Below are 13,185 nucleotides of genomic sequence, written 5' to 3'. Positions count from 1 at the left end.
TGGATATTTTCAAAAACTAATTTTGGTTAAAAGATTTGAGTTTTGATGAAAAAATAAAAAAAAAATATTTGATTGGAAAAATAATTAAAGGAGGAAAAATAATATTCTAACTTGATATGAAAGCTCAAAAAAGCACATTATAAAGGGGAAAAACACGTTGTTATATGACAAGAACATGAAATTATCCACTCTTAATAACAAGATTTCAAATTTGTATATGAAAACAGACTAGAATCATAAACCCAATTATTTGTGGAAGAAAATTAAGAAATATTAAGCAAATATGTAAATTATTTTCAAAATCATCTAAGATACTCTAAACTAACCATTATATAAATTTCTATAGATATCCTAACATTTCTTAATGCAGGCACCTTAATCACTGTTGATTAGTTTGAAAAACGAATTAACATACGCCTGATGTTACAATAATCACTTGAAACCGGATAATACGATAAAGGTTGTTAAAAGAGCTTATAAAAATTATGAAAATAATCATGTTCTTTTAACTTATTTTAATTCATATTATGATCAAATTTATTTCATATATTTTTATATTCTAAAAATTTATTAAACAAGTGTATAATTAAGTTGTTTATCCAGTTCTAATGCCTCCAAATTTGTTGGTTACATGGTTGGCCTTAAAAAATATATAAATTCTCTTAGTGGAAGAAAAGCGCCAGTTCCTCACTTTCTCATCCGTTTTATTTCTTCCTTTAATTTGAGTGCCAATAGCTTATTTGTTGTTGAGTTACTATATGCTATTAGCTGTGAATTTTTTACAGTTTTTGAGAAAGAATAATCACTACAGGTAAATTAGAGACACCGATTGGGCTATGAAAGTGGGGAGTTGATTGTACAGACTTTTTTTTGTTGTTGCTTCAGCAAACTAATGGAGTTACCGCTAAATTGGAGATTTAAATCAAGCAACAGACACAAATTAAGTTCCAAGAACAAATATTGACTAGTTTTAGGATGCGTTTGATTACCACAAACTCTTTTCAGCTTATTTTAATAAACTTTTCCATTATTTCAATAAGCTTCATTGTCAAATTTATGATATCAATCACGTATGCAATAAACTATTAGAATTTCTTCATTAATCTAGTTACCTAAATGCGCCCTTGGTCATAATTCATTTTGGTTGTAGAGAGAGATGTATGTTTTGACCAAAAATGATTGTGTTATAAGTACAGCAGAAGACTGAACCTTTATGGCTAATTATGAAGCAATGCCGAAATGATGCAAGAGAATATAGAAGAAACAATTGCTAAAGTCTCTTAAATTAGGGCCTGATAACATTTATAATCCCAGAAAGAAAATTTTTCTATATCAAACCATGCAACCTTAACCAAGGTATTAGCAAAATACAACCTTTGGTCATTATATTTAAGAAAAACGATGGCTAAAAGATCACATCTACAAGGCTATAACACAGAACAAGATAAAGCAATTAGCCAGTTATTGCACCCCACTCCACCTAGCCCAGTCAACAAATTGCATGCCACCATACACATTGTTGGCAAAACGCACACCAACTGTGAAAGCCAGAGCAACTGGGGGAACCTGCTTTGCCAGTGGTGAAGCTTCGACCAAACGTTCCAATCCATTGATGATCTGGTATCGTGTGTTCGAAGAAACAGCAAGAAACACACCTGCCACGGATGTTCAGAGAGACAGGAACAGGGAACATGTTACAGACAGGAATGAAATACAAGAAGTCATGTCGATCAAAGATGAAACAGCGCTCAAACTGGTATAGCAGTAATTCAGAATACACCAAATCTAAGTATAAGATATCTAGGTGATCAACAATGCACATGAATTGGACCAATATCAAATGACATTTGCGTATTTAACACACTTTTTGGGCTGATTAGCACAAGAATCATACACAAATATGATGACAGGTCCCTTTAACTTTTTCTTTAATTGTGGGAGGGGCTAAAGACTGAGAGAGAGAGCGAGAGAGAGAGAAGTTAAAATCAGGTCGCCAGAAAAAAAAAATAGTTTCCTTTCTCACTTGTTTTCAACTGGCTCAAAAACTGCCAAAGGAAAAATGCAGAGTAGATAATATGTCTAGCATTTTCTACTACTCTAATTGAACCAAACAGTTTTAAATATATAAGTTAAAGTTTCAAACATCTTAAGAACTAAAATAAATTATATGTTGAAAGAATATATCTAGGTATCAATAAAACGGCTTCAAACGTTCACAGTAAAACACATATTTCAAAAATATAAAATAAACCTTTTAGTTGTCCTAATATGATTACTATTTATTCTCTAATTGAATCAGACTTGACAATGAAGGGCATTAAATTTGGCCTCATAACTCTATTCATATGTGTTAACTTTATAATAAGCTTAAAAATCAATGACTTTCTTAATAATTCATTGAAAACATATGTTGTCTTCTAGCTGTATAGAAGAAATGAACTAGAAATCATGTAACAGCTTTAAACAAAGAACAATATCATACCCCAAAGTGCAGCACTCTTCACAAGAGGTGGCACAGGTATGTCCTCTTCTGATTTCTTTATGCTCCTGGTATACAGAAAGAACAGGTGAGAAATTAATTGCTCAGGAAAAAAAGGATTCATACACTGCAAACAGTGAAACATAAAGTATCATTCATAATGAACACTGTTTATTTATTAGATACAACTTATATAGCATCAATGTAAAACAGTTTTATTCTATCAGTAAATTATATGGAGCCTGTTGAGATCTCCCGTTGACTACAGATATTGCTAAAGTAGAGCTTATAAAAACTGAGAAAATCCTCAACTTAGAGAGCCACGTGTTTAAAAGTCTGCTCAGAAAACATTTTAAGTGAAGTGAAAAACCTTAGATTCTACAATGATGTGGCACTTTCACATTTATCAATTTAGTAGATCTTTTACTCTATAAGTAAACCTTATGGAGTCAACTGTTTAAAAGTCTGCTCAGAAAACATTTTATGTCAAGTGAAAAACCGTAGGATCTACAATGGTGTGCCACTTGCACATTTATCAATTTAGTAGAGTTTTCACTTATTACATAATACTGAATCAAATTTAAACTTGCATTAATATCAATCAACTCTTCGAAAGCAAATAAATGCTCAAACAAATGTACACTCATCTATTACCAAAAATGTCCCAATGCTTTGATTAATTTTCAGTCAAAATTTTATTTATTAACAGAATCATCATTGTAATATATGATGCATTCATCCAAATGGCCATGTTCAGACACACTACTAAAAAGGACAAAAACAGAGTCTTTTAACACTTGGGGTATGAGGGAAGGGGACAGGGCGTCTGAACAGCGAAAGTTATGTGAACTGAACTGAACTCTAGTCGAGAACCCATACCGCTTTGCAGTCATGATCAAATTTGCAATGCCTTGGCCTATAATACCACATGCAAATCCAACAGCTCCATACATTATTCCCTGGAATTAGAAATGCACACAAAAATGAATACTCAACAGATACTTACCATAATTTAATAGAAATAAAATGACCTTTCGGTTGTTACCTTGTAAAAGTATGTTCCAAGTCTCTGCTGTACAGAAAATCTACATCCTGGCCTTTCAGCTTCAAATACACTGCATAAAATGAGCAGAATAAAACTTAGACTAAAATTTCTTCACCCTCCAAAGACAATGCAATTAAGAAATGAGTAGCCTTAATTCCATGTCTGTTTAAGATGCAAAATTGTTATCAATATACACACATAAGAAACATACATAAAAATTTTAACATTAAAAAACAATGCCACGCCAATGGTATGATGAGTAACCTGCTAGGCAAAGCTGCATATGCTTTCTGCATTCTACCAAGGAATCCCCCAGATACTGATAGTTTCCCAATTCGAGCATAGGGTGCCAACATTCCTACCAAAGCAACATTAACAACCAGCCCAACAAGAAGATCTGCAAGATACAACTCAAATTCGGCCCAAAAGTCTTTGCCTCTCTTTTGAACTTCAGCAAAAGTAGCACAACAAGTATCAATGACGATCTGCATATCATGTGGGAGAAAAATTATATAAATGCTTTTCAAATATTCAAAATTACTCAACTATGCCAATTTCATTAATGATTTTCACATACAGCAGACAGCAAATCTTAATTCTTAAAAACTACCAGTTGTACCTTCAAAGATATGAGGGACACAGCACAATGTTTTTTAGCATATAGATACCTTTTTACATAGGTAGACTATTTTAGTACCATAGTCAACTATGTCCTAGCGTCTCATTTAAACAGAGCACATTAATACATAATAATTGTCAACAGTGAACACTTACTGTCATATGCTGCACAGAACAGTCAAATAATTTGATAACTCAAGACACTGCAGTTTTACCATTAAATATATGAATGACGAAAGTTACAGTTACTATAAGACAAGCCAAACCAACCTCTGAGCCAACTTTAAAAAGAAACGATGGATCAGCCAGCATTCGATTCCGAAGCATAGAGCATGATTTTATGAAAAATCCTAGAGGCCAAACAGATCCCTACAATTACAACATCACAAATAACAATATTAAAGTCCAAGGTAATGCTAATCCTATTTGACACGAGTTGGTGTTTGTAACACATTACATAATCTCAACTTTGAAAGAAAGGGGAAAATGTATAAACATTTAGAAAGTTTACCTGCAGATCCAAATATCTAAGAAGAAGCACCTTGCGGATTCCCACACTCTTAGCAGCCTCTATCATATCTAAAGGAAGGGTAGTCCCACGAGCCTCCGTCTCTCGCATTACCTCCTCATATCTTAGTAATGGCCCAAATTCCTCCTCTTCTTTGTCATTACCGTCATCATCACTGCCGCCCCCACCATTGCCATCTCCCGTTCCACCACTTCCAAAGCTCCCATTACCACCACTACCATCAAAAACAACTCCATTATCTTCATTTCTATCAGTTTTGGAACCTAACTCGCTATCGGAATTCTTGTGGCCCTTTCTAGTGACACTATCACCTCCCCCTTCCGAAAATCCTATAGTATTTACAGTAGATTGTGATTCATCCGGAGGCTGCAACATACTCATTACAAAAAATGTTTCTTTCTTCTTCATAGACACATATAATCTATCACATTTGTTCCCACAAAGGACGGGAAATGCAGACTCCTTCAACACAACCCTGAAACTCAACTTACTCAAACTTGAATCTTGATTTCCCAGCTTCCCCAAAACAGCTTCTTTCCTTACATTGACACCACGAGCCAAAGCAAAATTTGAAGAACAACTCGCCATTATCCTAAAAGAGAAATTGCAACTTTCTCTCACTACAAAACTCCCCAGAAAGGTCAACTAATTTAATTTCTACTTTTTTTCCACTGAGTAAACAATCAGAAGGAAACCAAACAGATCACAGCCGAAATCTGCAGGACACACAGAATAAAAAAAGACAATCACTGAGCTAACTAATGCATGCATTGGGAATGTTCAATGCTATGAAGATCATCTACAAGTACAACACTCATGCAATGAAATGAAATCTTCTGACATGAAAGTTCATTCAAAACTGAGAAAATGGGGAAAAAACTACCTTGTTGGAAACATGAAGAATGGGAAGAAACTAGGGATATGACAGGAAGTGGGTGGATGCGGCGAAGTGAGGGTTAAGTAGTTTGGCTTTTATGAATTGTTATTCCCCTACTTGCGTTGATGTCGTAATGTAGTAGTTTGAGTTAATATATACAGTGGAGAGTGGAGATTCATTTTCGGAGCAACAAAAGCAATTATTGATAGCACACTGCACGTGGGGTATCATCTATCGTCCGCGTGGGTGGCGCTAGATATTTATTATGCCTTGTTTTGTTTGAGCACTCATGTTGTTGTTTGTTAGTACTAACTAGCGCACGCAACAACATCACAAGAATGTTACGGTATTATGGATTTTTTTTTTAAGCTGGGTGCCACAGGATTTCTAAATTTGAGAGTATCAAATTTTTTTAATTATATTAAGATATTAAAAAATATTTATATATATATATATATATATATATATTTATATATATATATATATATATTTAAATATACTACTAACTATACTATTAAAATTAATAGTTACAATTGATTTACATATAAAATATCCCTCGTTTTTAAGAATACTGTAGAATTTATCTTTTTTCAATGTTAGTCGACGACAAAATTTAAGAAGCTAATTTAGCTTATTAACTTAAAATCATAAAATATATTTAATATAATTTTATAATAATTTTAAATAGTTATAAAATATATTTAACCTCACTTTTTAACAGTATGTATTAAAAATACATATTAATATGATTTGGTTTGTCTGTGATTAATCATTTTACAGGAATATGAGATTTTAGGATTAATTTCGCATATATAAAATCTTAAAAATCACTAATAAGACAGATACATAAATTTAGAAATGTAACACCTGAAAATTATAAAAATTAAATTAAAGTACTAAATTTTGTCAGGCGTTTTTTAAAAAAATATATGAAACAAATTATAGCACCAAAAATTATCATCGAGGATTTTGGGTACCTTTCTCATTCTCGTTTTTATTTTTCATAATCTCATATTTTAATATTTAGCTTTTATTTATTTTTTCATATAAAAAGACTTTATTTATTTCGCTAAAAAAATATCACTTTTTAACTACACAAAATTAAGGCAATGTAACATAACATAGCCATTCTAGTGATCAACAAAACTTACACATAACATAATATAAACTCAATAAAAAGAATATAATAAACTATTCCAACCTCCAAATTATTTTATATTTTTAATGCAAAACTCTTTTCTATTTTTAAAACTTATGTAAAATTCTTAATTTTTGTATTTTATAACTTATAAAGTCCTACCTAACACAAATAAATAAAATTATATCATGTGAAAGATAGTTATAATTTAGATTGAAAAATTAACTTTTATTTTTATATAAATATGAAAAATAATCCTTTTAGCGCACATGTTTTCTCTTCATGAAAACCTTATATGTTTCTTAAACATTACATAAATTTCTTTAATTTTATAAATATAATTAAGTTTCTCTATTGCATTAAGAATTTAAAATAATTTAATACTTAAATGATAAAATTTTGAAATAAATTATTTTAACTTCTCTTTTATTTTAGATCTTTTGTTAAATAAATATTTTGATTTTTCAAAACTAACACAAAAAATGTTATTTTATTAAAAATTAATGTAATGAAACTTAATCACTTGAAATTTTAATAAAATTAATATTTGAGTTTAATATTTAATAATTAATTGATAAAAAATAAAATAATAGATAATTTATTATGTTTTTATCCCTATAAAAGTAGCATATTTAAAATTAGTTATTAAAAAAATTATTAAGATTTAGTTCTTAACAGTTTTAAAATATTTAAAATAATCCTATAGTCAATTTTTCTATATTAAGTGATGAGTTAGATAACAAAAATTGAGCTCATTATTAATACATTATCATTGTTTTTATATTTTATTTTTTAAAAATTAAAATTTACAAATATTTATATTAGTTCCCTGAAAAATATTTATATTATTTTTCTTCACTTGTTTTGATTTTTCCTTTCCATTGCTACTAGTGACCTAGTAGTCCTCTTCTACCTTGACCCAAACATGTGCTCATCAAAACAAACTAAGCATAAGTGAGCGATGAAACAACATATGCACATACTCAAGTTGAAAATCAATTTTAAACAAAATTCACAAAAGAAAATAACATCCATTTAAGTCATTAGAAAGCTGGAGAGATGAAGTACAGTATATCTGTAAATAAGACAATTAGTTGTTATGAGGAGTCAACTTTTTCTGTCATGCTAAATTTATTAAAAAATTTATCAGACTTACCATGTGAATTTTTAGAGTATATTATTGTAATTGTATTTTCTTATTACCCTTTTAACAATTTACATACTTTCTTTTAGTATATAATTACTAAAATATCAATAGTATCGTTGGTTAATGTTGTTGAAGAGTTTGAGTAAACAAATTAACGAAGTGGTGTATAAACTAAATAGAAGATGATAAAGGCCAAGAGATAAATATTTTTAGAAAAATGGGATCACCATAATAAAAAAAAAAAGGTTAATTTACAAAGAAGACTCATGATATGAGTAATGGAAAAAACAAATATATCAAACAAAAAATTAGAATGACTACAAAAATAGTAAAATATTATGCCGCTTAAGTGATGCCTTCCAGATGAATAGTGATAGTGTCTCATATAAATTAACCACTCATTAACAAAAGTTCCAAATAGAATTGTCCTAGTATGATATTTTGGATTTATCTCCAGCTCGATTCTGCTTCAACCTCTCAAAATTATCCCAATTTGAAGCACTTTCTTGCAAATAAAGTCTTGCTCACCTTTCTTTTAAATTGTCTTTCTAAGTTTTCAGTTTAGAGTAGAATTTATTTTACCTTAATTTTTTGCCTAAGCCACTCTTTTGAGTTTTCAACTCACCGAGTCGTTTTAACTTTTACTTAAGTCGCCCTTTCAGGTTTTCAACTTAGCGAGCTATTTTATTATTATTATTATTATTATTATTATTATCTTTTAAGCATAGTATTTTTTAACATCAAAATTAATGGGGTTTGGAAGATTTTCTCCATCCATGTTTGTGAAGATTAAAACTCTTTTTGAGAAAGTCATTTTCAACACATATGGTCTTTCATAATTTGGAGATCCCTTGTTCGGATAATCTTTGCGTGTTAGTAAAATCTTTTTGAGTACTATGTCTCCCTCATTGAATTTTTGTGGACGAACATTTTTGTCAAAAGTCTTCTTCATCCTTCTTTGGTATAACTGACTGTGACATAATGCGTTCAACCAAATGACAACATTTCATACCAATTCTTGTATGTCACCACCATCTTTTGAATGATCTTCTTAATATTTTTATTGGCGACTTTGGCTCCATTCAACTTTGGGTGATCGGGGATGAATTGTGATGTCGAATCTTAAAGTTGTCACATAATTCTTTCATTATTTTATTATTTAGATTAGTGTCGTTGTGTGTTATCAACTTGCTTAGAAGGCTATACTGACAAATCAAGTCTCTTTTAATGAATCTTACCACCACATTTTGAGTCACACTAGCATATGAAGCAGCCTCAACCCATTTTGTGAAATAGTCAATGGCAACAAGAATGAAGCAGTGATGACAAGAGGTTCAAAGTTGTTGATGAAACATTAATATTGTTAGCATATGTTTGACATTTATGACATGTCTTCACGTAATTAAAGTAATCAGCCTCCATTATTAACCAGTAATATCCAGACCTTAGAATTTTCTTTGTCATGGCATGTCCATTGGTATGAGTTCCAAATGAACTTTCATGAATTTCTTCCATAATTTTTCATGCTTTTGAAGCATCCATACATATGAGTAGAATCATATCATGATCCCTTTTATAGAGCACATCTTTATTTAGAAATAAACTCATTACTACTCTCCTAGTATTCTTTTGTCATTATCAACAACATTTAATAAGTATTCTTGGTGTTTTAGATAACTCTTAATATCATGGTACTAGGATTTACCATGTGATTCCTCTTCAATCATTTGACAGTAGGTACGATGATCAAGTTGGTCCATTTTTATGAGTGGCATGTATTCTTTCTAGCTCAAAACATTGATGACAAAGTAGCTAAAGCACCAACCAATTAATTCTTCTCATGAGGAATGTGTTAGAAAGTAATTTCATCAAAATACTTCACCAATTCTTTGATATATGCTTAATAAGTGATCAATTTTGCATTTCGAGTCTCTCATTCACCTTTGAGTTGGTGGATGACCAAAGTTGAACCACTATATACCTCAAGAATTTTGATATTTAATTTTATAGCTGCTTGAATTTCCATTGCACATGCTTCATTTTCAGCTGTATTATTTGTACAATTAAACGATAACTTAATTGTGATTAGGATATATTGCTTCTTTAGATAAATCAATATAGTACCACATGTCCAAACGCATTAGAAACACCATTAAACATTATGACCCATTTGTCTTTTATTGAAGATTTTTTCTTATTAAACAACAACATTATATTTTCATCAAGAAATTCATATTGTATTGACCGATAATCAGTCATCGACTGATGAGCTATGAAATCTGCAAGAGCACTGTCCTTGATTGCTTTCTAGGTAACATATACAATATCATATTCTAATAGGAGAACTTGACATCAAGCAATCATTCTAATAAGGGTTGGTTTCTCAAAAATGTATATGCATTGGGTCCTTTTTTTATACTAACCAAGTTGTGTGGCTCAACATCTAGCTTCGTAATCATTGAACTTCTTGCTCAAGTAATAAATGACATGCTCTTTCTAATGAGTGACCTCCCTAGTACTGGCGATACTAATATCGGAAGATTATGTAAATACTGCTTAATCTTCTCGAAAGCTTCTTAATAATCATCATTTTATTCCATTGACTAATTTTTTCGTAAAAACGTAAAATTGGCTCTCAACTGACAGATAATTGGCATATGAATAAGGCAATATAATTCAATCTCCTTAAAAATCCACGAACCTCTTTTTCAATGCCAGGAGTTGACATTTTAATGATTTCTTTGCTTTATTTAGGTCAACCTTTTTCCCCATTTGACTGATTATAAACCTTAACAACTTGCCTAATTTCAAACTAGGCTCGGCGTTGAAGGTAGTTTAGAGGTGCGATTGCCTAGGTCCCAAGCTTAAAACAAGGTCCAAAGTAAAAATTGTGTTCTACTTTCACTTGAAAATTTTTTTAGCTCTTACAGTTTGCAGTTGGAAAACAAAACAAAACAAAAAAGACATTTTAATTCTTCGTACCTCACTTGCTATAAACGTAGTCGATTCCTTGACTTCTATAAACTCAAAACTTCATTTAATTCTAAAATTTTATTATTCTTAGCATTAAAGCTCATTGAGAATTTTAATTTTCTCCAAAAAAATTAAACAGTTATTGAGTTTGTCAAATCTGCAGATTGTTATCTAAATATTTTAATCACTTATAGAATTTTTTTACGATTTCGATGACTATATCATCCATTGAAAGAAGTTTTTTAGAGTTAAAGTTAATCAAAACTTACCTAAGGTCATCAATGTCACAAGAGCAGTTGAATAGTCTCGCAATTTTATCAATCGATAAAGAATTTTTAGAAAATATTGATGTTAATGTTATCATTAATGATTTTGCATGTTAGAATGCTTATAGAACCCATTTTTTATGTTTCAATGAAAGAACATTTTTTTAAATAATTTTATTAGAAAAAATTATAGCCACTTAAAAAAATATATTATTTTAATAAAATTATTAATATATGCTTTTATTTTGTTTATTACATTTTATAATTTTTTTTAAAGGATTCTAATTTCCTATTTCGCCTAGGGTCCCAAAAAGCCAAGAACGACCCTGTTTCAAACCAAAGGAACATTTAGCTGGCTTTAACCGCAATTTGAGTTTCCTCAATCGCTCAAACTTGTGTAAGTTTACAACATAGTCTTCTTCGGTCCTTGATTTGGCAATCATTTCATTCACATAGATTTCATCCTCCTTGTGCATCATGTCATGTCACCTTTGATATGTTACTGTAGTATTTTTCAAACTGAAGGGCATGATCTTGTAGCAAAAAAGTACATTAAGGTGTAATGAATGTGATCTTCTCCATTTCTTCTTTGGTCATTTTGATCTGATTGTAGCTCAAGTATACATCCATGAAAGAGAAGAATGAATATTGAGTTGTAATATCTACCAGCACATCAATATGAGGCAATGAAAAATTGTGCTTAGGCCTGACTTTATTTATATCTCTATAGTCAACACATAAATAAATAAATAATAAAGAATAATAATAAATAAATTAAAATATTTCATCTGGAATAGACTAACATAAATAAGATTAAAAATCTCATTTAAAAAAATGGTTAAAAGGTAATAATAAATTTTTTTAAAAAAAAACCAAATCAATAAATAAGTAAAAATAATAATACTAACAAAATAAAAATAAAATAACATAAAAGAAGTCAAGTCAGCCCTATTTATTTATTGGATATTTATTACTTTATGATTTTTTTTTAATATATGTTGTTTAAAAAATTTAGATGATGATGATAATAATAATAATAATAATAAATAAAAAAAAACATGATTTAATTAACTTTGTGTGGAATGTGTGTAGGCGTATTCACGGGTAGACCTTACGCGTCTAGGGGGTGTTGTAGAGCTCAATGTGTCTCAAGCCTTAAATTTTTCTAAACATTATATTATAATATTAAAAAAAAGAAACCTTATTCAAATAGTCTGTAACCTTCCGTCTCTCTATCATTCATTCTTTACTTTACATAATTTATTTTTGCAAAAAGAAACTCAAAATATGTTCTAGAACGTGAGTTTATGAGCAATGCCCATATCTTAGAAGATTAAGGAATGTTTTAGATCTAAGCAACAATGGAGGACAATGAGTGGCTAAAATGGTGCAATTTCTTCTCTCTCTTTTGGATCAATTTCTTTCTCTACTTTTTTTTTCTTCTTGGTATTTTTTCTTTCTATCCCCAGAAAAGGTTTGCTCTATTCTCTTCTTTTTTTTCCCCTCAGATCTCCTCTAAGAAAAGGCCCTTATCTCTTAAAATATTTTTATTTTTTCCTGAAAGTTGGTTGTCTCCTCTAATTTTTTTTTTTTTGTGAAAAACTCCCTCCCCTCTTGTAGATTTCTTACTTGTCTATTTATATGGTCTATTTTATGCTTTTTGAGTTTTTAGAAAATGTTAAATTCGTGAATTTTTCTTTTTCTCATATTTAAAGCTTACTCTAGGTGCTAGATATAAGCCTGTATAATGCAAAATTTTCTTTTTTGAAGCCAAATTAATTTTCAAGTTTTTTTTTCTTTTTTTTGTTAAAACAACCCTGTTTACTTATCTTTTTTAGTATATATACTTTTTTTTTCTTTTTTAAAAATATTTGAGGGTAACAAAAAAATTGATATTCACAAATACATTTCTTAAAGTAAGAAAAATATTGTTCTAAAATGTTTTGAATGTTGAATCTTGAAATTAAATTTTTTTTGTGCTATGTTTTATATATAATTTCATTATTTCTTGTTAATTTAGAATATATAGCCCAAATTCCATAATGCATGGTAAAATAACATACTAAGGGCAACCTAAGGCCAAAAGTCATGTTAAACTTATTTTTCCTATTAA

General features: G+C 29.9%; 1 protein-coding gene across 1 annotated transcript; it reads right to left on the bottom strand.

Annotated features, from left to right (window-relative positions):
* Nucleotides 1-1,385: 1,385 nt before the first annotated feature.
* On the bottom strand, nt 1,386-5,685 carry LOC113863023 (protein RETICULATA, chloroplastic). Its single transcript, XM_027496395.1, has 8 exons — nt 5,555-5,685; nt 4,654-5,387; nt 4,413-4,511; nt 3,789-4,009; nt 3,525-3,594; nt 3,359-3,438; nt 2,483-2,547; nt 1,386-1,655 (listed from the first exon to the last, which is right to left on the bottom strand). Exons 2-8 carry the CDS (start codon nt 5,257-5,259, stop codon nt 1,462-1,464), a joined length of 1,335 nt encoding a protein of 444 aa, XP_027352196.1. The 5' UTR covers nt 5,260-5,387; nt 5,555-5,685; the 3' UTR covers nt 1,386-1,461.
* Nucleotides 5,686-13,185: the final 7,500 nt, after the last annotated feature.

Source organism: Abrus precatorius, unplaced genomic scaffold (assembly GCF_003935025.1).
Source record: "Abrus precatorius isolate BTA unplaced genomic scaffold, Abrus_2018 Scaffold3, whole genome shotgun sequence".
NCBI classification, from domain to species: domain Eukaryota; kingdom Viridiplantae; phylum Streptophyta; class Magnoliopsida; order Fabales; family Fabaceae; genus Abrus; species Abrus precatorius.
This window is presented reverse-complemented; position numbering and strand designations above follow the sequence as displayed.

Excerpts from the sequence above, each read along its gene's own strand:
- LOC113863023 (XM_027496395.1), bottom strand. The coding sequence starts at position 5,259 with ATGGCGAGTTGTTCTTCAAATTTTGCTTTGGCTCGTGGTGTCAATGTA. Across the intron at positions 3,595-3,788 it reads TATGCAGCTTTGCCTAGCAG|TGTATTTGAAGCTGAAAGGC; the intron begins GTTACTCATCAT and ends CATTTTATGCAG. Across the intron at positions 1,656-2,482 it reads GAAGAGTGCTGCACTTTGGG|GTGTGTTTCTTGCTGTTTCT; the intron begins GTATGATATTGT and ends CATCCGTGGCAG.